General features: G+C 38.5%; 1 protein-coding gene across 1 annotated transcript; it reads right to left on the bottom strand.

The window, feature by feature from the left end:
- Window positions 1-695: 695 nt before the first annotated feature.
- Window positions 696-17,371, bottom strand: TRIM69 (tripartite motif containing 69). The gene is given in 7 exon segments (XM_064365720.1): window positions 696-1,283; window positions 9,609-9,733; window positions 9,813-9,841; window positions 10,614-10,847; window positions 13,053-13,148; window positions 14,140-14,651; window positions 17,296-17,371. Coding segments are annotated over 7 exon segments (1,614 nt in total). The 3' UTR covers window positions 696-741.
- Window positions 17,372-26,950: the final 9,579 nt, after the last annotated feature.

The raw sequence follows: 26,950 nt of genomic DNA, 5'->3' as shown, positions 1-26,950 counted from the left end.
AGCTCATGCCTATAATTCCAACACTTTGGAAGGCTGAGGCATGAGGATCACTTAAGCCTAAGAGTTACAGAAAAGCCTTGGCAACATGGTGAAAACTTATGTCTACAAAAATACAAAAATGAGCTGGATATGGTTACGTGCACCTATAGTCCCAGTTACTCAGGGTCTTAGGTGGGAGGATTGCTTAAGTCCAGGAGGTTGAGGCTGCAGTGAGCCATGATCATGCCACTGCACTTCAGCCTAGGCAACACAGCAAGACTCTGTCTCAAAAATAAATAAATAAAATAAAGTAAAATAAAATAGCAGCCATAAGTTCTAAAAAAAGAAATGTTAAAAATTTATATCAAAAGATAATTAAATAGTGAGGAGAGTGCACACCTGAGAATTCATCTACTAAGGGTCATTATGCTGGAAAATATGACAGCATGATAATTTCTGGGCATATTTGAAAAGGGTTCCCAAACATCACAAATTCAAGCTGCAATTTGCTCCAGTAACAGCAGCATGATGATCACTTTCATAAGAGTGGTTCTTGTGTCATAAAATCCCCAGAGAAGAATGATATCTTGAAAGGTTCCAGTGAAATCCATTTAGGATACTGAAAGAATGGAATTTGATTTGTGCATCCTCTTTTCATTATTCTATAGTTCCCAATAATTTGGGAAGAGAATCCAGTGAGACTGGTAAAATATTTCAATACCTCTTTAATAACACTCTGAATTTGTATAATAGTATGACTAATTACTGTGGATGTAAGATGTGCAATGGTTCTTTATTCTCTCCACCACCATTAAGGCAGGGACAGAAGTAGGGATAAAGTTTTTCCATGAAAGTGTTACTAAATGTATAAATGTGGGTCATAGTTTTAGCATTGTAGAAGGACACCTGCCCTCCTTCATAATCCAGGTATACGCCCACCTTATCGAGGTTGTTAGTCAGTGTCAGACTGCAAGAAGGCAAATCCAGAGCCTTTAGATCAGTTTGGTTCCTTAGTCTTAAAAGCCAGAATCCTTGCTCAGGAGTTAGAGGACAGCGGCCCTTCCGAATGATGGATTCTCTGACGACTCCAATTGTCCATTTTGTCTTTTTTGCTACTTCTACTTCCCAGTACCACTTTCCAGATGTGAAGCCTCTTGAGCCCAGCACAGCCACACTTGAGTCTAACCTCTCTGGATCATCAGGTATTTCCTTCTTAATGTCACCATGCCACACACTGGTCTGGCTTTTGGAGAGCACCAGATTTGGGTGAGCCGTTTTAGGGTCCAGAGTTAGTGGAGATAGGCCTAGTAAGAGAAAAAAAAGGAAGCAGAGCATGGGAGAAAAGGGAGTAAACACAAATTCACATAGTAAAAGATAGTATTTCATATTCAACAGTACTTTATCTCCCCATACACATAGGCTTTTAGACAGCCAAGCAATTACATATATACATATATATATTTTTTTGAGACAAACACTCTGTTGCCCAGGCTGGAGTACAGTGGTGGGAGCTCAGCTCACTGCAACCTCCGCTTTCTAGGTTCAAGCAATTCCCATGCCTCAGCCTCCTGAGTAGCCGGGATTACAAGTATGCACCACCACACCTGGCAAATCTTTGTAATTTTTTAGTAGAGATAGGGTTTTGCCATGTTGGCCAGGCTGGTCTTGAACTCCTGGCCTCAAGCAACCCACCCTCCTAGGCCTCCCAAAGTGCTGAGATTACAGGCATGAGCCACCATGTCTGGCCACTTACATGCTTTTTATTGTTTGGGTATCCATGTTATTATTTTCTAAACATTTTTATATTTAGGGTCAAAATCAGTGTTTACTCTGAAGTAATTTATGCTCTATTAAAGGAAATAATACAAATAATATAAATCTGTACTAATAAATATAAGAAAATACAAATGCCAAAAGGGTAAAAATTACCTAATTTCCTTTTCTAGGAAAGGGTAAAAATTCTAAGAATTAGGTAATTTTTACTCTTTTTCCTTTTCTAGGAGAGCTTTCTAAGGAAGATAAGTATTCAATTATGATATATATGAGATGTATTTAGGATGTTTTGAATAAACAGAGGGAAAGAAATACATGGGTTAAAAACAGTCCCTTGTGTGGAAGAGGACACAAGAGCTTCCCTGTTAGACACAGGCAAGACTGAGCTAACTGGTTCAGAGTTTAGAGGACAATCATGAGAAGTTTATTTTGGTTTAACAGATAATTAGATTTTTGAGATCTAGAGTGGTTTATATCATTGCTACTCATAATGTGGTCAACAGACTGTGATTAACAGTCTGGGACAAAGATAGTACAAAAATTAAGAGGAAACTTTTAGAAACTTTCATAGCAATTTGACAGTAATTTTATGTCAGTTGCATCTAATAATTACAAAATTGGGCTTGTACTTTGTAATCTTTGTTTTTTTCTAATTTCACTTTTTTTTTTTTTTTTTTGAGACGGTGTTTTGCTCTTGTTGCCCAGGCTGGAGTTCAATGGTCCAATATTGGCTCACCACAGCCTCCACCTCCCGGATTCAAGCAATTCTCCTGCCTCAGCCCCGCAAGTAGCTGGGATTACAGGCATGTGCCACCATGACTGGCTAATTTTGTATTTTTAGTAGAGACAGGGTTTCTCCATGTTGGTCAGGCTGGTTTTGAACTCCCAACCTCAGGTGATCCACCCGCTTTGGCTTCTCAAAGTGCTGGGATTACAGGCATGAGCCACTACAGCTGGCCTAATTTCACTTTTTCAAGTAATTTATATTATATTCTACAAAAGTATCAGTCCATGACAGATTGAGATTTTTTTAAGTTGGCCCTTCATCACAGATAATTTTACAAGCATTAGTTTAGACAATCAAAGGGCAGCAGAATAAAAAAAAGAATATCTAAACTAAATGAAGAAAGATTGAAAGCAGACCAGTAAGAGGGTGACACAAATTCCAGATGTGAGATCACTGGACCTTGGCATGAAATTTGATAAAGGAGACATAATAGCTATGTGTGTTCACATCATGGACACAGATATATATATGCATGCATTTGTTGTTATTAGATTTATTTATCCTTGGAAGCAAGATCAAGCTAGTATCTCTCTCTCTCTTTCTCTCTCTCTCTCTTTTTTTTGGTTGAGATGAAGTCTTGCTCTATCACCCAGGCTGGAGTGCAGTGGCACAATCTCCGCTCACTGCAACCTCCGCCTCCTGCGTTCAACTGATTCTCCTACTTCAGCCTCCCGAGTAGCTAGAATTACAGGTGTGTGCCACCACACTCAGCTGATTTTTTTGTAATTTTAGTAGAGACAGGTTTTTACCATGTTGGCCAGGCTAGTCACTAACTCTAGTGTAACTCTATCTTCTCAAGAAAGCCTGAGTCTTTTCCAGCATCCCAAGGACTTTTCTTTCCAACAACAGTCTTTGAAGAATTAAGAATCTTGAATTTTTCCATAGAGGCCAAATCCCTATACCCTTACATATCCCCATTCACTTTGGGTTGCTAATCTTTCTGATATGAGGACTAGGTTTTCTTTGGAGGTACCATAAATGCTTTTTAGTAACTTTTTGGAATCCCAATCTGCTCTCTTTGCTAAGCCTCGGACACCTCTGGCTAGTTCAGCCTGCATTGGCTCTGAAGATTCCTGAGTCAGCTTTTTGACTCTCTTTCCCTCTCATGCCATATTCGTACAACAAAAAGTTCTGTCAGCTCCACCTTCAAAGTATATCTTGTGCCAAAACACTTGTGACTACTTCCATAAATATCACTGGCCTGAAACTACTGCAATAGCTTTTCACTATTCTGTTTCCACTCCTGCCCATCTGCATCCTGTTCTATACATACCATGAATGAGATCATGCCATTTTCCTGCTCATCATACTCTTATGTTTACCATCACATCTGAGATAAAATCCAGAGTCCTTACAGAGGAAAAAAGAGCTACATGACTTACCCACCTGTCTACTTCATCTCCTACCACACTCTCCCTTATTTACTTTGATTCATCCACCCTTGTCTGTTGGCAGTTCCTTGAACATAATGAAGTTCATTCCTACTTCAGGGTCCTTACAGTTTCTTTCCTTGTCCTAGAATGCTTTTTCCCTATATGGATCACTCCCCATTATTCGGGCCTTTGTTCATGCAAATATTTTAAATTGCATAATTCCCTAAGCTAGAATAGGCAAACTACAACCAACAGGTCAAATCTGGCCCACTGCCTACTTTGTAAGTAAAGTTTTATCAGATTACATTTATGACCATTCATTTATATGTTGTCTGTAGCTTCTTTTTCACTACAAGGGCAGATTAAGTAGCTGCAACAAAGACCATACACGTGCAAAGCCTAAAATATTTACTCTTCAAACCTTTACAGAAAAAGTGCCAGCTCCTGCTCTAAAGCAACAGCCTAATTTATAAGCCTTGCAGAAAAGGAGAATATATGGATCTACAAAATAAGTAAAGACTTCGAAATAAAAACTATGGACTATATTTTACAAAGGTCTGAGCGCAGTTACCATAGAAAAACAATTTCCCACTCTGTATAGAGGGAGAGTATATGGATAAATAATACATTATTAATAAATAGTCATATATTAAATAAATCTCATTTGGTTTTCTTGATGTAAAATTACACCAAAAATTTAAAAATCAGTTTGCACTTTAAAAGATTGCAAGAAGTGAAGTTTGGCTTTACAGAGTAAACAGGAAGAACCTGTGTCATACCAAGGCAGCTACAATTTGCTGAGCAAAGTAACACAGAGGAGGGAACTTCACAGAAACTTTTTTTTTTTTGAGACAGAGTCTTGCTCCATCGCCAGGCGCCAGGCTGGAGTGCAGTGGTGCAATCTTGGCTCACTGCAACCTCTGCCTCCTGGGTTCAAGCAATTCTGCCTCAGCCTCCCGAGTAGCTGGGACTACAGGCGCACACCACCATGCCCAGCTAATTTTTGTATTTTTAGTAGAGACAAGATTTTACCATGTTGGCCAGGATGGTCTCTATCTCTTGACCTCGTGATCCGCCCGCCTCAGCCTCCCAAAGTGCTGGGATTACAGGCGTGAGCCACCGTGCCCGGCCTACAGAAACTTTTGAACATCTACAAAGGGATTCTCTCAAGGCTGTGGCTGAGTACAGCTCTGCATATGCATGCAGTGAAACTCATCAAGGCCAGAGAAAGAACCCCCAGAAATAAGTAGACTGAACAATTTCTGGAGCTCACACAAAGCTGGAAATAGTTTTCAATTTTGCCAACCAGAATGGAAAAATGTCATAAAATTATTAATTATTACTCATAGAGTAATCAAAAGGGTTATTACCTTAGAAAATAGGCTAAGTTAGCCCTAGATTAAAGGCTGTTCTTGAGCCACTCTAAGAAGGCTTTATTTAAGCCTCAAAAGGAACAAAATTATTTCATACAATGTTAACTGCATGCCAGAGTTAAATTCAATAGAACTGAAACAACTACAACAAAATCTAGCAAATATAAAATTCACCAAAATGAGTAAATTCATCAGTATGAACAATATGAAATTCATCATATTTTACATCCAGTAAAACATTACCAACCAGAAAAGACAAATCTCCAGGACAGCAAAATTTCGAATAATTTACATGAATACTCTACCCTCAGGGAAGGGGAGCATAACCACCCACTCCTTAAGTATGGGCTGTGCACAGTGACTGCCTTCCAAAGTATATAAGTATAGAAGGAGAAAAAAAGAGTAACTTTATAGTGTAGAAACCTGGCAGACACTTCCTCAGCCAGGTGATTAAAGTCAACATCAATAGTCATAAATCATGTTGACAGTATGTACACTTAATATGATGTGATGACAATGGCACTTTAATGCTACTGTCTTCCTCTCCCAACTCATAACCAACATTTTATGAGGAAAACATCAAAAAATCGAAGTAGTGCAGCATCCTTACAAAATATATGACTAGTACTCCTCAAAACTGTCTGAGTCATAAAAAATAAGGCAAGTCTGAGAAACTGTCACAGTCAAGAAAATGACAACTAAGTGTAATGTGGCATCTTAGATGGCAACCTGAAACAGAAAAATGACATTAGATAAAAACTGAGAAAATCTAAAGGAACTATGGATTTTAGTTAATAATATATCAATTTGGTTCATTAGTTGTAAAAAATGTTAAATGTAAGATGTTAATAATAGGAAAAACTGATGGGGTATATAAAAACTCTGTACTATCGTCTCAGTTTCTCTGTAAAATTTAAAAATCTAAAAGTGTCCTAAAAAATAAAGCCCACTAAAAAGGAAAAAATTACTAGCCAGGCAAAGCAGCAGGAAAAATATAAACCTCAGTCAGGAGAACAATCAAACAATAAAATCAGGCCCAGAAATGACAATGATGATAGAATTCATAGAAGGACATTAAAATGGTTAAGTGTCTTCCACTTTTTCAAGAATGTAGAGGAAAGCATGAATATGGTGAGAAGAGATATGCAAGATATAAAAAGAGTCAAATGAAACTTCTAGAAATGAAATGAAATGTATATAAAAGGAAAATATCTTGAATAATATTAACAGAAGATTATACCATGCAGAAGAAAAGATGAGACAATTTGAATAACAGTAGAAACCATTTTAAATGAAGTGTGAGGGGAAAAAAAGGCTAAAAAAATACTATCAATGCAAGTTGTCTAAAATATGTAAAATTAGACTCCAAGAAGGAGAGGAGAAAAGGGGTTGGTAAAAAAAAAGCATTTGGAGAAATACCAGCTGACATTATTCCAAATTTGATGAAAACAATAAACCCTTATATCCAAGAAGCTCAGTGAAGCACAAGCAGAATAAATACAAAGAAATTCACACCAAGAGCCTGTATAATCAAATTGATGGAATCAAGTAACAAAAAGCAAGTCTTAAAATTAGCCAAAGAGGCCAGGCACAGAGGCTCATGTCTCTAATCCCAGTACTTCAGGAGGCCAAGGTGGGTGAATAGCTTGACGTCAGGAATTTGAGACCAGCCTGGTCAACATAGTGAAACCCTATCTCTACTAAAAATACAAAAAAAAAAAAAAAATTAGCCAGGTGTGGTGGTGCATGCCTGTAATCCTAGCTACTCAGGAGATTGAGTGGGGAGGATTGCTTGAACCCGGTAGGCAGAGGTTGCAGTGAGCCAAGATCACACCACTGCACACTCCAGCTTGGGTGACAGAATGAGACTCTGTTTCAAAACAAACAAACAAAAAAAAAAACAAGAAGATGAAAAGGAAAACTAAAGGGTGCTCAATCCAAAAGAAGGAAGGTATAGAGAAAAAAGGAACAAAGCCAGATAGTATGGTTAAAAAACAAATAACCAAGCTGGTCAATTTAAGCCCAGACATATTAGTAACATTAAATGTAAATAGTCAAAACACTTCAATTAAAAGACATAGATTGTCAGATTGAATAAAAAAGCAAGACTAAACTATATGCCAGCCACATAAAACATACCTAAAATATAAAAACATAAATAAGTTAAAAGTAAGGTGATGAGAAAAAATGTACTACGCAAACAGATAATTTTGTTTGATTAAAAAAACAAAGATTTTTTTTAAACAAATCTAAAGAAAAACAGAGTGACAATATTGATATTAGACAAAATAGACTTCAGGAAAGGGAATAGTAACAGGGATAAAGATGAACATTTTATAATTTTAGTGAGATTGAGTCATTAAAAGATCATAACAATCTTAACAGTGTATTCACCTAAATAATAGAGCTGAAAAATACATGAAGCACCTTTTTATGACCCATCAATGACTCAATTAGTATATTGGACTGTATTAAAATTTAAAATGTATTTCTTTGAACAACCCTGTTAAAAAATGAAAAGCCAAGCCATCTAGTGAGAAAAAATATTTAAGAAACATATATCTGATAAAGGATTTGTATCCTTTACAACTTAATAATAAAATGATTTAATAAAAATTCAGACAAAAGATTGAACATATCCAAAAAGATATATGAATGGCAAGGAAGCACATGAAAAGATGCTCAACAGAATTGCTCATTAGAGATATACAGCCCGTACTGCAGCTCATGCCTGTAATTCCAATACCTTGGGAGGCTGAGGTGAGTGAATCACATGAGGCCAGGAGTTCAAGACCAGCCTGGCCAACATGGCAAAATCTCGCCTTTACTAAAAGTACAAAAATTAGCTAGGCATGGCAGCGCATGCCTGTAATTTCAGCTACTTCAGAGACTGAGGCATAAGAACCACTTGAGCCTTGGAGGCAGAGGTTCCAGTGAGCTGAGATTGCACCACTGCACTCTAGCCTGGGAAACAGAGTGAGACTCTGTCCTACCCTCCGACCAAAAAAAAGAAATATGCAAATTAAAACCACAATGATATATTACTGTACATTCAATAAAACAGTAAATAAAATTAAAAAGATTGACAATATCAAGTTTTGGAAAGGATATAGAGGAACTGGGATTTTCATTAATTGCAGGATGGATAAAACTACCATGGACTACCCTATGTCCATCAATTGGCAAATGAATAAGCAAACTGAAGGAATATTCATGATTATTGATACATGGAACAACGTAAGTACTCAAAAGAAGCATTATGCTAAGTTAAAAAAGCCAGACATGAAACACTACATAATGTATGCTATTGCTTAGATAAAAATTTAGAAAAGACACATCTAAAGTGAAATAAAACATAACAGTGAATGTTAGAGGGGGAGAGTAGTAGAAAGAGACTGATTGCAAAGGGGCATGTAGAAACTTTTCGGAGTAATAGAATTTTCTATATTTTGATTATAGAATTTTCTATATTTTGATTATGGAGATGTTTACCTAAGTGTATATATTTATCAGAACTCCTCAAATTGTGCCCTTAAAATTGGTGAATTTTACTCTATGTCAACTATATCTCAGTAAAGTTGATTTTTTCAATGTCAATTACCTGGAAAAATTTGTGATTTTTCATTAAATCAGGGATATGTTTGTGATTTGTCATTAAATCAATAACCCCAAACAATAATAATAATAATGTCTATGAATTCTATAAAAACTTTAGAATTTTATTTCTATAAAGATTTTTATTTAGAACTTTATTTGATGTTCTTGAAATGCCATGTATGTTATTTTGTCTTGCTCAGTCCTTTGGTATCTGCAGGAACACAAAAACTTAGTGTCCTTTTTAGGTACATTTATTTAAATTATTGGTTTTCTTCTGAAGCACTGAAAATCTAAACAGTCTTCTAAAATACTCTATGCCATGAACATCAAGCACAAGAGAAACTATAAAGACCCAGTGTACATACAAAGAGCATGTACAGAAACCTCCTTCTTCAGAGCAGAGAAGCCCCAGGGATCCATATAGCTGATTTAGCAAAGCAACATAAAATTTTGTCTGTTCTCATATTTCATAAAACAGTCAAACAAAATCATAGGCTAAGAAGTAATCCTGATATCAAACTCTTATCTGTTTATCAGCACAAAACCATAAATTCTTAGGTCATGATACTAGAAGAAATTCGGTCATACCAACTAGCCTCCTTTTGGCCAAACTCTACCCTTCCAATATCCCAGACTGTAAAAACCTAATTAGGGCCACAGACGATATCCCACAGATTAAACATAGATTAGGAGCCCCAAGAACCAATAGCTACTACCCGCTGATACCTGGAGAGAGAGTGTCCTGCATTTCCCTCCATACCATGTACTGGATAGGACCTTTGTACTGGCCCGGGTTCAGATTTCTGGAAATAAGCTCTCTTGTTGCCAGCACCCCCATTCCTTGCTTCAAGCTGCAGGGGACATAAATCATTTATCCTTAGACATCCTCCAGAGACTCAAGGAAGGATATTGAGAGTACCATAGGGAAACACTTAACTATCTAAAAGAGGTACGATGTCCTAGAAGAAAGGAGAAAGAGAGACATCAGATGCCTGTTCATCGGCTCCCGAAATTTCTTTGATAATACTAGCCACCACCAGAATTTGTGCAGATGGTCCTCAACTTATCTTCTCCCAACTTCTTATTCTTCATACACTTTTTCTAATCTTCATCCCTGATCCTAACCCAGGTTAAACTGGTCTTTTGCTCTTTCTAGAGTTCCCTTCTACAGGGAGCAAGACAGAAGCCAATAATACAACACTTAAAGTTAAGCTATCTTTACCTATACTTTCAAATAGTCTCAGAGGAAAAACACAGTAAGTATTCCAGTCCCAAGGCCACTTTTCCTTACTCTAGCTAATTAAACTTCTGAATGCTGAGATGGTAACCAACATTTCTTTAGAGGTGAAGCTTAAGAAAGCAAAGGTTAGAAAACAGCTTTTCAGACAAGTCAACTTATGATTACTGAGAGCCAGAGATACAATTCATGCTGCAATATTTTTATTTTTGAGAAATAAAGTGTCAGGCTCTTTATGGAAAAATATTAAACTATTAATATATACTATTATTAATGGAATTTAACTTATTTCCTAGAGGATAAAAGTAAAGCTTTTGCTGTGCATATAGCTGAAGTACCTTCCTGCTTTTCTTCCAGAGAATCTTAGAAGCACTATAGCAATTTGTTTTGTTTTGCTTTCCCTGACTGTAAAAAGCCACTCCTGCATTCTTTCCAAACCTCTTCCCCCTTCTAGGTAGGAAGGTACCCATAATTATATTGATATGGATTCTCACTTTGAGAAAGTCAAAGTAGTTCTGTTGTTCCATCTTTGCCTGAATGCTCACCAACATATCCTTGGCTAGGACACATAGCTCCTGAAGGTAGCTCAGATTCAGCTCCATCTCCTCACTCAAGGCTTTCTCCTCTTCCTGGAGTTCAGTTAAAATATCCTCTTCTTTGCTGTCTAGGAACTTATGCAGCTTTAGAAACCCCATGGACACATGTTGCTGCAGATATAGCTTGTTTTCCTGGAAACCTCCATGATTATCACCATGGTTATTACAGAGACTAGTGCTCGGGGAAGGGGAACCCACACCCGCAACACTCACACACTTGGGAAATACCATTACAGAAAAAAATGCATACAACTGTCTACTGATAATCAAATTCAAACATTAAAATGAGTCCTTTGGGGGACTTACTCCTTCTTTTCCAACTAATTTAATAGTTCTAGGGTGAAATAGTCAAAAGTGGCCTCTAGGTTCCTATTGCAGTACTGAGATGGTAACCAGGGCCATATTAAATAAGACCATGGAGTTAAGTAAACATTCTAAAATGGATGATAATAGCCTCCTAGATTGGTAAACCAATAGCTGCCAAGTGGTACTATTAGACTGGAGTCATTGGGAGTCTGGAAGAACTGTCCTTACCTAGAAATCAGAACTGGGGGAATGCCACTCCTGCTACAAGGACAATATAAAAGAAGCAGGAGATAACATATGAAGTGCTGAAATTGATAACTGTTACACTTGTAGCTCTTTTCTTGGGTGACCTCAACATCCTCACAGGTAAACCATTTGGTGTCCTGGCTTCTCAGTTCCTCATTCTCCTCATTTCTAGTGATTTTCGCCTTTATTGATTCATTCCCATAGTCTCACCAAGGATTTTATCACGCCCAGCAATTGCATCATCTCCAAAATAACTTTTTATGCACCAAGCTCACTCAGATACCCCTATTTCAACAATTGTTGGATCTCATTGAAACCTCCTATTCACCAACCCCTCCATTTCTATTCAGGAACTTCTACCTTCATGTCCTCTCTTATCTACCTTGAATTCCATGGTCCATAATTATTATTGCACCCTTCAGATAGTCTTGGCTGGGCTCATACCTGTAATTCCAACACTTTGGGAAGCTAAGCTGGGAGGATTGCTTGAACAGGAGTTCAAGACTGGGCAACATACTGAGACTGAATCTCTCCAAAAATAAAATAATTAGCCAGGTATGGCACACTAGTCCCAGATACTCAGAAAGCTGAGGTGGGAAGATCTCTTGAGTCCAAGAGTTTGAGGTTACAGTGAGCCCATATCCATCTCTTCAATATCATCTTGCTTAGCATGTTCCAGCTTTATTGGCCTTTTCTCTATTTAACATAGCAGCTAACTTTCTGTCTCAGGACTTTTCCATATGCTCTTTTCTATTCCTAGAACATTCTTCTCCAGGCCACCTCCTTCATATTCTCACTCACCCAGTTCACTTTGCTAAGTTACTTATCATTCAATTCTCAATTTTTAGTAAGTGACTTCTTCAGAGAACACCCCTCTTCCAGTCCAGACTATGTTCTCCATTTATATGCTATCATCATACCCTATACTTTCATTATAGTACCTATCACAGTTGTTATTTTATTTATACTGGTGAGTTTAATTTACACCTGTCTCCCAACCCCAGTATCTAGTATTATGCTTGGCCCACTCAATAAATAGTTGTTAAATGAATGAATGAATGTTGACACTAATAGGAACTTTTACAACAGGAAAAGATTCTCTAAAGACATCATTACTTCCACATATCCTTCTTCTTTCCCTGAGTCTACATATTTCTTCTTCCAGATGGTAAATAACTGAAAAGGCTCTTCTCCATGGAATAATTAATAAAGAAACAGAACTTCCAATTTAGGACCCCCAACATAGGGGCTGATCTGCCAAATCTGTAGCCATTAGTGTTGTTCTAGAGTGCCTATGAAGTTGAAAGTGCAGACAATAGCTTTATTTAGTTTGGAGGAAGCTAAGAAGGATCAAATCAGATGGAAAAACTTACAACCATAGAGACACAGGTCTAGAGGTTTCTGGTTACAAACTCAAAGGAAAGAAGGGTATTTCTTTGGACATAGCAATCTTTAGAGATTTTTTTCTGGTAAATTCCTTATTTTGCCATAGATAAAGCCAAAAACCAGACAGATTTCAACCCCACAACAGTCACCTGGTAAATGAACCATCAAAAAGATCAGCATTATTAGGGGAAAGGTTAATCTGCTCTGTTGAGCAGCTATTAGGAATCTACTCCACCACCATATTCCTTTCCACCCTGCAGTCTCAGTTTTCCAATTCTATATCCCAAGTGCCATTTAGTGTGTTCATAACATATGTTAGGCACCTTTGTACCCATAGCTAAAGTTACATGGAGAGTGTGTTCCAGTTCTGTCTCATAACCCCTCTATCTTATTCCTCACCTTGCAAGCAGCAATAGCTTCCTTCTGCTCCTTCCTCAGGGACTGAAGCTCCTTCAGAGTTGCCTCCAGTTGACCCTGTTGGGTGGCAAGCTCCTCCTGAGAATACCAAATAGAATTAGCCCAGACTGACTCAGGAGATAAAGGATGATAAAGGACATCTTCCCCAAGGCCCCCGTGTGCAAGAAAAAAGCAAGCTCTTGATGCAAAAATCTTCCTTTTCCTCTGTACCATAGTTCTTGTCTCCTTCAAGAATTGTGAAGAAGAAAAGAAAAACAAGGTCAGGTGTGGTAGTCCACATCTGTAATCTCAGCACTTTGGGAGACTGAGATGGGAGGATCACTTGGGCCCAGGAGTTTGAAACCAACCTGGGCAACATACTGAGACCCCATCTCAAAAAAAAAAGAATCATGGAGAAAATTACAGCTTAAAACTTAGTTTTTCTCTCTTAGTAGCTAGCTACAGGCGTTTGAAGAAGGGAATAGAACTCTAAACATTTTCCACTCTAGTTACACACTGTTCTCAGCATCTATAATTTTACTTGTGTTGTTCTCACTTGGAACACTTGATTCTTCCCTCTACCCTTCCAAATCCAAATGATTTCCCAGCTCAAGTCCTTTCCTTTTCTTTCACTATATTTCCCCCAACTACTTCATCTTTCTCTAATCTTCTCAGAAATTCTAAACCCTTAAGAATTACAAATGTGACAAAATTTAACTTTTAATAATAGATTATCTTATATTGCTTCTGTTGTTTTCTTCATTTTAAACTTAATCCAATTTTGAAATTTTTATAACAAGAGCAGTATCTTATATATCCACATTCTACACAGGGTTTAGCAGAGTGCTACCGTGGCAGAGTTTCGGTACAGATTTGATTGAGGGAGTAAGCCAGAGCTCCTCCATTGTTCCTTTCCTATAAGCAGCAACTCTGGAAAAAGAACTTGGCAAGATATGTTGTTCTTTCTGAGCAATCTGGGCTTTCTAATCATCATTTGAATAAAGGGTTGGGGTTGGAAAAAAGAAGAAGCCCTGTAAAATATTTTTCCTAGTTTTTCTAAGGGATTGTTCAAGGCCCAGAGCTCACCCACCGTGAAGAAATGGACAGCATCAGAGATTTGCAGGAACTCCTTAGACTGCCCCACAGACAACCGAGCATCCTTGCATTGAAAGCAGATCAGTTTCCCATCTGGTTTACTGAACAATTTCAGGTTCTCTCCATGCTCTGGACACTGTGGATGGCCCTTGAGTAGGGGTAACTTCTTAATCTTTTCTGCCAACCCGTCCAGTACAAGGTTGAATGTACAGTTGCTATACTGACATAGCATCTTACACTCAGGACAGAATGTTTCCTTTGCTTGCAGCCTCCAAAAGTTTTGGATACAGGCTTGACAGAAGTTGTGGCCACAGCTTAGCATCAGTGGGTCGCAAAACCAATCATTGCACAGTGGGCAGTGTAGCTCCATAGTAATATCTTCTATCACCACTTTAGAGGGTAGGTGGATGATTGAATCATTTGTTTCAATATAGTTGACTGGGTCAATGTTGGAGGAGGAGCTGGAGGATACCTTTAGAAAAGAACAGCTAAAATGAGTTTCTCTTTCTTGTTGCCCATTTTAACACTCTAGGATGATGGGCTCCATTCCTAAAGGAGTTGACAATTGGTGCAACTAGAGTAAAAGCACATAATCTCTCCTTTGGAAGTGAACAAGTAGACTGAGTGTTTTCTGACATTATAGCGTATGATGCTATTTAAACTTTAATATAGAATCAAGGCAGAGGAAGAAAGTACTAAACCAAAGAAATGTACTTTGTAGCACATCTCTCTCTTTACTCACTTTCCAGGTATCAGTTGAAAGTTTTATTTTCAACTTCTTAGTTATTACCTTTATTTATTACCTTCTTATTATTACCTTCTTAGTTATTACCTTTATTTTATTTTTGTTTTCTAGAAATTATATACGAAGAATTGGAAAATAAATCAGATTCCTCAGTCAGTAGTATGGTATCATCAACCATCCAGGCTCCCCTTCACTTCTTTGTTATAAACACATTTCAGAAATATAAATACAGAAGCTGGGCACAGTGGCTCATACCTGTAGTCCCAGCTACCCAGGAGTCTGAGACAAGAGAATCACTTTAACCTGGGAGGCAGAGGTTGCAGTGAGCTGATATGATGCCACTGCACTCCAGCCTGGGTGACACAGCAAGACTTGGTCTCAAAAATTAAAAAACAAAAAATTCCCATGTATACCTTGTGGTCAAGAAGCCCATAATCATGACCAGGTATATAGATACATACTCAAACAGGTCTGAGAAGACCCTAAGCTTTTACTTCTGGCTGACCTTCAGGCTCCATGTGAGCAGGACTTAACAGCTAAGACAGAGCTATAAACAGCCTAGCTAAGTATTAAAGGAGCATCACAACACAGAGACAGATGGCAAAGACTGAAATAGTACTTTTTTCTTTTTCTTTTTCTTTTTTTTTCCTTTTTGGCTCCAGGCATTTGAGGAAACTGTCAAAACACAAGCTGACCACTGAGCTAACGAAACATGGGTTTCAGTGACTGCACATAACAAGGATAACAGACTTTACAAAAATAGTTTAGAAAAGTCACTAAGCAAGTGGCCGGGCACAGTGGCTCATGCCTGTAATCCCAGCACTTTGGGAGGCCGAGGTGGGTGGATCATGAGGTCAGATCAAGACCATCCTGGCTAACACATGAAACCCCATCTCTACTAAAAATACAAAACATTAGCCAGGCGTGGTGGCACACACCTGTAGTCCCAGTTACTTGGGAGACTAAGGCAGGAGAATCACTGGAACCCAGGAAGCAGAGGTTGCAGTGAGCCAAGATCACACCACTGCACTCCAGCCTGGGCAACAGAGTGAGACTCTGTCTTAGCAAAAAGAAAAAGAAAAGTCACTAAGCAAGCAAGTAATCCACAACCAGCAGCAACAACTAAACTAACCCCAGGGGTGGGGAGAATCTGATTTCCATAATTGCCACATTATAGTATTTAAAATGTTCAGTTTTCAACAAGCAAGGCATGCAAAGAAGCAAGAAAGTATGGCCCATTCATAGTGAAGAAAAAACTAATAGAAGTTTTCCCTAAGGAAGTCTAGACAATGGCCCTACTAGAAAAGGACTTTAAATCAACTAACTTAAATATGCTCAAAGAGCTAAAGGAATGTTTTACCAAATAGAGACTACCAATAAAGGGATAGAAATTATGAAAAGGAATCAAATAGAAAATACAGAACTGAGTCAGGTGTGGTGGCTCACACCTATAATCCCAGCACTGTGGGAGGCTGAGGCAGGAGAATCACTTGAGCCCAGGAGTTTGAGACCAACCAGCCAGAGCTATTTCCATCTGTTATACATCCCCTTGAGAAATGGAGTTTCCAGAACTGCTCTTTTCTTCATTCCTAACCCTACCCATTCTAAGTTAGAATTTACCTCTCCTTATGGGCTTAGTTTCTCTTATATTCAGATTTATTCTAGCCAGGGGAACGTGGCTGGACATTCTTTGCCTCATCATCAAATTCCATTCTCATTATTAACTATTTATATTGCCCTCATTCCATATATAAATTCTCACTTTTGTTGTCAAAATGCTTTTGTTTGAGTCCCTAGCCCTTTGCTCCATAATTTCCCACATAGCCTGTGTTCCCTATTGCTGATGCCTGATCTCCCCAGCCCCTGGTCTTGCCTGTCTGGACCTTATATGGCCATCTTCTCTTTGAATGTTGCCTTTCAACTACTCTCTGTAGTCTCTTTTTCGAAACTCCTATCAGACAGATGTTGAAGCTTCGCACTCCAGTCTTTATTTCTAGTAATTTCTTTTTCATATCTTCTAACTCCATAGCTCTCTGTGCTTTGCTCTGGACATTTTCTCCCATTGTTGTTTTATAGATGCTATTTATTTTTTATTTCTCTAAACATCTTTGAATGAGGTGAGTTCTTCCTGAATCAGCTATTTGCAAGAGATTTACATGAGGATGGAGGCAGGGTCATATTTGAGGCTGTTTTCTTTAGAAAACAATGTATGCATGGGTTCTTTTTTCCCCATGATCAACACTGTAGGGTTGCTTGCAATGCAGAGTCTCTCTCCTTCATTCTATCTCCACAACAGACTGCTTTCTACAAATATGGTATATTTGTCCTTGTTCAACTTCACCTTTCCTATATCCCAAATCTGTGTAACAAATGGGTGCAGGAAAGCCCCAGCTTAAGCTTGCTTGCCTGTTCTCATTGTTCTGTACCAGGGCTTGTGGGTCATGGCCAACAGGATGGGGTACTTTCTTTGGAAAGGTACCATCTCCCCTCATGTAAGATCTGCATCCCTAAGCATCCTTTCTCCATTCCTGCTTGATTTTCACTATATTTGGCAGTTCTTCCTCATAGATTGTGGTTCAAGCTATTTGATGTCTCTAGTTTCATTGCAAATTGTCTATTTTTCATTCCCCTTCTGGTTTTGACTTAAGGAAGTATGAGTTTCTAAGAGAAGGGAGAAAATCAATTTTTAATCCACCATTTAAAAACTAACACTTAAATTCGTTTTGACACTTTATTTAATGTTTCCAAATATTTAAAGAAAGGTATGTGTGTGTGTGTGTGTGTGTGTGTGTGTGTGTGTGTGTGTTTTGGAGTGGGGGGGCAGAATATTTCAAAATGTGTCAACTTGACCAGATTGGGTAACGGACTTTTAGCATTAATCAGTGTGGATGGCTTTCTTGAAAAATAACAAATTAAATTTACCTCCAGCTCACAGGAATGGGAATGCAAAGTCAATATTTAGGACTGTTATAGAAAATACTATGTGCTAATCTTTGCACACTTGAATTTTAAACTAAGATTGATTCCTAATACCTGATAAATGTTTTAATCACAGTAGCTGTCATTCCCACAGTCCATTGTAAAGGTTGGGACTCCACACAGCATATGGCCTCCACTCCCCCTCCTAGGCCACAGATGGCTTCAAACTCATTTCATAGGCTGTCCAGCAATCCAAGACATGACCTAATATGAAAAGGTGATCTGGCAAACCAGAACCTCTCATGAATTGGAATCTTTAAATAAAGGGAGAATCCAGAAGTTGAAAGTTAAGAGCAAAAGCTTAAAGATTGCCATGAGGTAGAGCCTGGGACTTGAAAGAGAAAACAGAATAAAGGAGATGAATTTTAAACAGAAGTCAGAAGAAATACAGAGATACAGAGAGAGTCAGTTAGTTGGTAGAGACAAGAATTATAGAGAGAAACAAATGTGGAGAGTGGCTGTATTATGTTAACCACAGCACTGTCCTTCGGTTCTTCCTGGATTTCTGTGCCTAGCAGATGCCTTGCTCAACAAATGTATATCCTCAAAGTAAGTGAAGTTACCTCTTCACTTAAGGTAACTTGTCTGAATTTCTGCTCTTGTAATGGACCCTCTACCCTAGCACTCTCTTTAAATTTTTTTCTTAGGATGCTGAGGTAGTTTGCCAAACACTCTTTAATGACACTGTCAATCTCTGTCTTCCTTGACTTATTTAACGTTTCCTTTGGCCCCTGTGATATGATACTGTTCTAGTTCTTCTGCCTCTGACCACTTTCTTCTAACCAAGTGAGCCATTCATTCCCATACCTTTATATACAGTCTGTAAATAAAGATAACTCCCAAATCTCTGAGCCCACAAATGGGTCCTTGAAAATCAACCTGACTTGGCCGGGCGCGGTGGCTCAAGCCTGTAATCCCAGCACTTTGAGAGGCCGAGGTGGGTGGATCATGAGGTCAAGAGATCGAGACCATCCTGGTCAACATGGTGAAACCCCGTTTCTACTAAAAATACAAGAAATTAGTTGGGCATGGTGGCACGTGCATGTAATCCCAGCTACTCAGGAGGCTGAGGCAGGAGAATTGCCTGAACCCAGGAGGTGGAGGTTGCGGTGAGCCAAGATCGCGCCATTGCACTCCAGCCTCGGTAACAAGAGCGAAACTCCGTCTAAAAAAAAAGGAAAGAAAGAAAGAAAGAAAATCAACCTGACTGAAACAGAATTCATATTTCTCCCTAAGTCAGTTCCATCTCTTGACTTCCGTATTTGTATTTATTGTACCATCAATCTCCAAGTTTTGAAATTTGAGTAATCTTTAGATATTCAGTTATTTCTTTCCTATCATCTAATCTGTTGCAAAGTCTAATTATTAATAATAATTGCCAACCCTCCTCTGCTTCCAAAATCTTCTGGTGTTTTCCATAGCCTACCAAAATAAGTTTTTTAGGTTTTTTTTTAAAAGGGCCTCAGAATTTAGACCTCTCTACAGTATGTTGAAAAGTCATATTTCTAGTCTTATTTCCCATGGTTTTATTGTAGGATGAAAATTTTTAATTCACCATTCTTTACATATTAATAATTTACTAAAGATTACATTACCCAAAAGACAACAAAAGCTTTAAAAAGAAGATGACTTCATTCTTTGTACTAGGATGAGTAGGCAATTCTGTGGAAGGGAAGAGAAAGATATGTGTTTATTCTCCACCCCCTCAATATGTGCTTAGAAGACCAAATCTAGGACAGGGTATGGTGACTCGTACCTATAATCCTACTACTTTGAAAGGCTGAGTCAGGGGGATTGCTTGAGGCCAGGAGTTTGAGACCAACCTGGGCAACAGAGCGAGATCCTGTCTCTATTTTTATAAATTAAAAAGAAGACCAAACCCAGAAAAATATGCCTATCAGGGAATAGACAAGTTCCAAAAAAAAGACTGCATGTTAAGCCAGTTAGGTCTGTCTTGAAAACATTAAAAAGAGATACATTCTGAATAAGATAAAACTTGTAGAAGAACCTGGCCACTTGAAGGTAATCTAGGAGAAGGAGTACCTACCAGAGTCAGTTTGTAATCCTAGTGAATGTAGTGTCTTTTGAAGGTGAATATCACTTAGGAATTTTATTCAATGTGTTTTTAAAGCATATATATATATATATATATATCCAAAGTTCTAAAATATATATATATATGCTTTAAAATATATATTTTAGAACTTTGGATATGCTTTGATGCCACAAATTCCCAGGAGATTTAAGAAATAGTATATCTGAATAGGAATAATAATTTCACAAATACTATCACTTTATTAACGATAGACAAGTCTGCTAGGGTAGTGCACATGTACTTAAAAACTACCTTCTAACAATCTCAATACTTTGGTCACCAAGGCGGGGCAAAGAGGAATGGGAAGTGACTGATAATGGATATGGAATTTCTTTTGGGGGTAATGAAAATGTTCTGGAATTAGATACTGGTGATAATTGTACAACTTTGTGAATATGCTAAAAACTACTGAATTGTATACTTCGTAAGGGTGAATTTTATGATATGAAAATATGTTTAATGTTATTAATTGTTTATATTATATGATTGATTGGGTTTTTTATGGTTAATTCGCCTTGCTAGCAGAGGGTCTGCCAATTGCCCTGACTTTCAATAATATAACCTTTTCTGTAAAACAAGGGATTAATTATATTAGCTAATATTTACTGAGAACTCACTGTGGAAGAGGCTTTATATACATTATCTCATTTAATCTCATAACAACCCAATGAGATAGGTATTATTACCGACTTTTTTAAGGAAACTGAAGTTTAGATTGTTTAAAGTATCTTGCCAGAGTCACAATTAAGTTGTTGGTCCCAGATTTGAATTCTTTATTTGACCCCAAAGCCTATTAACCATTGAGTCAGCAGAGAGCCCATCAATATGTTTTGTGGAATTTAATTTATTAAATGGATCAAATTTGTGATCAAAGTATCTGCAATAACTTCCTACTGCTCTAGAGGGAGCTATAGAATTGGGAACCAAAGGAGATTCTAAAATTTCTGGACCTGGAAATCTTTTAGGAAACACATCTACTGCCAGGCCCTTTTAGGGGAAGTCTAACCTTAAGTCAGAGAGAGAAAAACTCAAGTCAGAAATTGATATTCATCCTTATAAAGCCCTGGCTGGCAGGAATCACTTTATAAGAAAGCACATGGGCCACCAGGCACGATGGCTCAGGCCTGTAATCTCAGCACTTTGGGAGGTCGAGGCAGGAGGATCACCTGAGGTCAGGAATTCGAGACAAGCCTGGCCAACATGGTGAGACCCCATCTCTACTAAAAAAATACAAAAAAAATGTTTCCCTCTGTGAAGGAAAAAAAAAAAAAAAGAAGAAGAAGAAGAAGAAAGAAAAAAATAGAAAAATTAGCCAGGCATGGTGGCGAGGGCCTGTAGTTCCAGCTACTCGAGATGCTGAGACATGAGAATCACTTGAACTTGGGAGGCGGAGGTTGCAGTGAGCTAAGATGGCATCACTGCATTCCACCCTGGGCAACAGAGCCAGACTCCGTCTCAAAAAAAAAAAAAAAGAAAAGAAAGAAAGTACATTTTCTTCCTGTTCACTGTGCACATTCTCAAAGAGCAGAGAAAAGGCAAAGATTTGAGCTATGAAGTCCTTGGTCACTTGCATAAGAAATCTTTAATTCTTACCAGAGATTTTTTTTTTCCTGAGTAGTTTTGTGTTGTAAATTTTTAAAATCATGGTTAAGATATCTAAGGAGAGTTCATTTGTTGCTTTTCAACCTTTATTTCTTCAAAGTAATTTTTAAACTTTGATGGACAGATTTTATGAAGAATTAACCTTGAGAGCAGAAAAATATAATTCATCCACAGAGACAAACTATATGGCACAGCCAGCTCAAACCTAAGAGCAAGACATGATCCTCCTTTATGAGTCATGACATTTGCACATAAGAAGGGACGATTCTAAACTTTCTGAGTTCTTGGAGCTTCTCAGAGTTGAAAGAAATTTTAAGCCATTTAATTCACTCCTTTCCAGCCTCTGCCCAAACATCTAAAGTAATTGGAAGCTCACTATCACACAAACACTTTTTTTACTATTATGGAAAAGTGTCTATTTTTATTGACTCGGTCTTAAAGTGATAAGAATATAGTAGCTATAGGCAGTAGTGTTTATTTTTCCTGTAGAAATTATTAACAAAATGTTTATAGCCCTGTTTGCTTCAATAGCTAAGGACAGAGATGAATAAAAGCAAAACTAAAGGTCTTATGATAGAGGAAATAAGAAACTGATCTTAATGATTAATATACATATAATGAAATAAAACCTTATAAGAAGTGGAAACTGGTGGAAATGGATGATAACTCAGAATTCAAGGGCCCCTGTGTCAACATTTCTTGTTAATGAATTTTAGTGAGTTTTTCAAGCTTTCATGTAGTAAATAAGCATTTTCTTTTATCTGTCTGACAATCAGGAGAACACTAAGTTCACAGGAACTTAGGAAGAATATAACTTCCTTTATTTTAGCTCTGAAGAGGCCTTGAAGGGAGGAATTCAATTAAAAATGTTTAACATCTGAATTATCAACTCTGCCTTAAATATAAAATATCAAATGTGAAGGTATAGTAAGCAAAACAAGTTATACATAATAATTTTTAAATCTAAAATAAATAAAATGATTACATTGGTAACAAAGGTAAATTTTGTGTAGTGTATAGTTTAATTTTTCTCAAAATGTTTTGGTGGATTTCGTTACTTTACCAGTTTCTCTAGTCTAAATAGTCAGTTATTCAAAGGCCTGGAGAGAGTATAGTAGCTACCAGCTGTCACAAGTTAAATACCTCCCTTCATGAATTTCCTTTTGTGCTCCCAAGTCCCATACCCTCTTCTATGATCCTGTTTTCCACATTTCCTGGAAGTCCAGCTGAATTTAAAAAAAAAAAAAAAAAAGGGTCACTTACCTCCATGAAACTTCAGGCCATGGGGGGAAAGGCAGGCACTTGGATCAGAGCTCAGTGGGCCCAGGATGACTGCAGACCAGAAGTCAGGGACCTGTTAGTTTTCAAGGAATGGGCTCAGCACATGACGAAAGGAAGAAAAGTTCAGGAGCTGGAGAGAAGTGGCAAGGCCAGAGTGAGGTCTGGCAGATTCCATGACAGTTTGTCAGTTGCTTTGATCATCATTTGCTTAAGAGAAAGAGAAGCCCTCATTAGAATACCCTACCTGCACAACTTTTCTTTTGGAGGGGAAGGGGGCAGCTTATTTAGATTCGAATTGGTAATCTAATCATACAGCTCATAGCTCCCCATTTCTGGACCGGGGATGCTCTATGAAAGAGGAAATAAACATCAGCAGCTGCCTGTATTAAGCCTAGCTCATGAAAAATAACCATCTCACCCATGCTCATGATCCCATCAGAGCATCAAGACACCAGCTGAGTGGCTTTAATAGAGAGCTGGTTCACCCCTCATATTCCAATGAAGCAGCCCTTACTTTGTCTCTGAGACAATAACACAGGCTGGAAAACACCAGGCCCTAAGAAAGCAGGATGAGAAAAGTTTCACTTTATACAGCTTTCTTCAGCTGTTTTAGCTCACAGAGAGACATACCAACACTGTGCTCCTGAGTGACTTATAAAGAGTCACCATTGTTTATAAGTTTTTCTTACAGTAATTCCTCTAACTTAATATGATTTATTGAACATCTAGCTCCTGCCTAGCTGTCTGGCCTCAATAACCACAGTTCTTTCTCCGGTGTTTGGGATTGCCCAAATATGTCACGCTTCTGCGGCTTTTCACATGTTATCCCTTCGGCTGGGAGTTTCCCTTCCCCACACCTGAGTCATTATCTCTTTACTAAACTCTTCCCTACCCACCCCCTCATCCCCAGACCAAGCTTTACCCACTTCCTTGTCTCTTGTAGAAAATATTTTGCTGGCTCTATACCAGAGGTTTCCAACCTCAGTCCTATTGATATTTTGGGCCTGCTAAGTCTTTAAGTCACAGGAGCCGTCCTGTGAATTTTAGGATATTTAGCAGTATCCCTGGCGTTTACACACTAGATGCCAGTAGCCACCCCCTCCCTCTCCAGTCATAGCAAAATGTCTCCAGACATTGCCAAATGTCTCCTGGGGGCAGGAGTTGGAATCACTCCCCAGTTGAGAAACACAGCTTCCTTCCTTCCTTCCTTCCTTCTTTCCTTCCTTTCCTTCCTTCCTTTTCTTCCTTTTTTCTCTTTGTCTCTCTCACTTGCTCTCTCTCACTTTTTCTCTCTTCCTTTCTCTTTCTTTCTCTCTCTTTCCTTCCTTCCTTCTTCCTTCCTTTCTTTCTTTTCTTTCTTTCTGACAGGGTCTCACTATGTTGCCCAGACTGATCTCAAATGCCTGACACGTTGGCCTCCCAAAGCGCTATGATTACAGGCATAAGCAACACCATGCCTGGCCCAGCTTTACACATTTCTATAGCACCCTAGATATTTGTACATGTGGCCTTAACAGAGTGTATTCTAATTGTTTGATTGCATGTCTGCCCCTCCACCAAGTTGTAAACAACCACAGGGTAGTACTGTATCTTGCTCACCTTTATAGTACATGACATTTGTTGGATCAAAACCTTTGTCAAATAAATGTCTATGAAATGCTGGTGATCACTTAGTCAAAAAAAGTAATTTTGTTTCATCTTGCTTATTTTTGTTGTTGGCTAAAACATTTGATAATGCTTAGTATAGATGACTTTACTAAAGCCTGACACCTGCACATTCTTGAACCTCTCCCTAGGGGTAAGAGTACTGGTACTGGCCTAGAAGATGAAAGACTTGTCTCTCACCAGAGCACTGAGTAGCCTCAGCTAAGACATTTAACTCCTATGGGTATCAGTTCCTCCTTCTTTAAAATGTGAATTCCTAAGACCCCTTCCATCTCTAGAAGCCTATGATTCCAAATCCTATGTATCAAGAGGTCTCTATCTTCACAAAGAGTGCTTCAAGTCTTTTTTTCACCATTTAAAGACAGTGTTCAGGCATGGTGGCTCGCGTCTGTAATGTTAGCACTTTGGGAGGCCAAGGCGGAAGGGTCATTTGAGCCCAGGAGTTCAAGACCAGCCTGGGCAAGATGGCAAGACCCTGTCCCTACAAAAAATTTAAAAATTAGCCAGGCATGTTAGCTAATTTTTTACTCAGGAGGCTGAGGTGGGAGGATCATTTGCACCCAGGAGGTCGAGGCTGCAATAAGCCATGATCTCACCCCTGTACTCCAGTCTGGTTGACAGAGTAAGACCTTGTCTCAAAGAAAATAAATAAATAAATTCCACTGCTGTAAATGAGACCCAGAGTAATGGTTAATTGTATGTCAACCTGACTACTATACCCAGTATAAGGGTTGCTTAAGCAAGAACGAGATTTCTCTCTTAAGTCCAAACTTCTACAGTGGCTCTAGTTTGCAAAGTTGTCAGTTTCCCAAATTCCTTCTCTCTACTTTGTTAACTTAGAACTCACAAGATCCAGAAATTTGAGAGGAAATTTTATTTCTTATAAAGGGTTAAAGGCCTGCAAGGTGGCTATCCCACAGGCCAGGAAGTACAATCTCTGGCAAAGACCAGAGACAGGCACTTCAAAAGAGGAGGGGCTGGGATAGGAACTTGATGCTTAACATGTTGACTAAACATACATGTTCAACAGGTCACAGGAGAAGCTATGAATAATCAGGAAGGTCGTCCTGACCCATGCTTATTGAACAAACATGCATGTAACATACAACCTATGTTCACTTTGAGGTGGAGACTTAACTCCTTTTTGGTTTTTTGTTGTTGTTGTTGTTTGCTGAAACCAAGGCAGGAGTGCAGTGGTGCCACCTCAGCTAACTGCAACCTCTGCCTCCTGGGTTCAAATGATTTTCCTTCCTCAGCCTCCCGAGTAGCTGGGATTACAGGAATGCACCACCACGCTCAGCTAATTTTTGTATTTTTAGTAGAGATGTGGTTTTGTCATGTTGATCAAGCTGGTCTCAAACTTCTGAGCTCAAGTGATTCACCCACCTCAGCCTCCCAAAGTGCTGGGATTACAGGCCTGAGCCACTGTGCCCAGCCTAAAGTGGAGACAACTTTTACATGCATTGCAGTTAGGCCCTATAAGTCAAAACACCTTTTCAGGACAGGAAGGCACAAGAGTGCTTAGCCCGTGTAAACTGGCCAGAACCAGCCCATAGTCAATGGTTTTTTTAATCAAGAGAAAGTTACTGAAATCAGCCTCTTTTATGGCTGGTGGAATGGGAATGGAGGGCCATTAGTCAGCAACTGGTGGAGCTGCAAGTTGTTTTAATATTGCTTATCTCAAGGCTGGTACTTGTTTAGCTGCTAATGAAAAACAAAAAGCGGTTGGGCAGAACTCCATCTCAATAAATAAATAGAAAAACTTGTGGCAGTGAGAACATAGTTTATTCTTTAAGTGTAGGAGTGCATGACATAGCACTTGCCTGGCATGGCGTTAGGTCTTACAAATAATTTGTTATTGCCACAAAGAGTCTGTTCTGTCAGCCTTATAACCTTTATTTTGACATTAATGCTGGTCAGTTGTTGTGTCTAAACCATAAAAGAGAGGTGGGTATAATGAAGCATGTCTGACCCCCAACCCTGTCACGGCCAGGAACTCAGTTTTAAGGTTTTTCTGGGGTCACTTTGGTCAGGAGGTGTTCCATTTGGTCGATTAGGGAGCTTAGGATTTTATTTTTAGTTTACAACTGGCTTCACCATCTCTATGGTGTTGTCTTTATTTATGTGGTCCAAAATGCCCACATGTGGCTAACTAAAAATTGATGACTCTTAAAAAAGAAAGAGAAAATTGCTTTAAGGACAACCCCATTATCTGGCACTCTAGCAACCAAAGTCCCTCCCTGAAGTATAAAACCAAATGAAACAAAAAGCAGTCTCAGAGCATATGAGAAATGAAAGTTTTTTATGTACTGCAGATAGCAATTTTTAAAATCAATCTTTTTAAGCTCAGAGCATTGGATGCCAACAACCCATAGTTCCTGCACAAAGACATGGAAAAAAATCCAGCCACAGTATCCATCTGTCTTGAGCAATAAGGCA

The sequence above is a fragment of the Aotus nancymaae genome, unplaced genomic scaffold (assembly GCF_030222135.1).
Source record: "Aotus nancymaae isolate 86718 unplaced genomic scaffold, 86718_ANA_hifiasm-v0.15.2.pri h1tg000062l, whole genome shotgun sequence".
Taxonomy (NCBI): Eukaryota; Metazoa; Chordata; class Mammalia; order Primates; family Aotidae; genus Aotus; species Aotus nancymaae.
The sequence above is the reverse complement of the archived record's forward strand: the minus strand, read 5'-3'. Positions and strand labels throughout refer to the sequence as shown.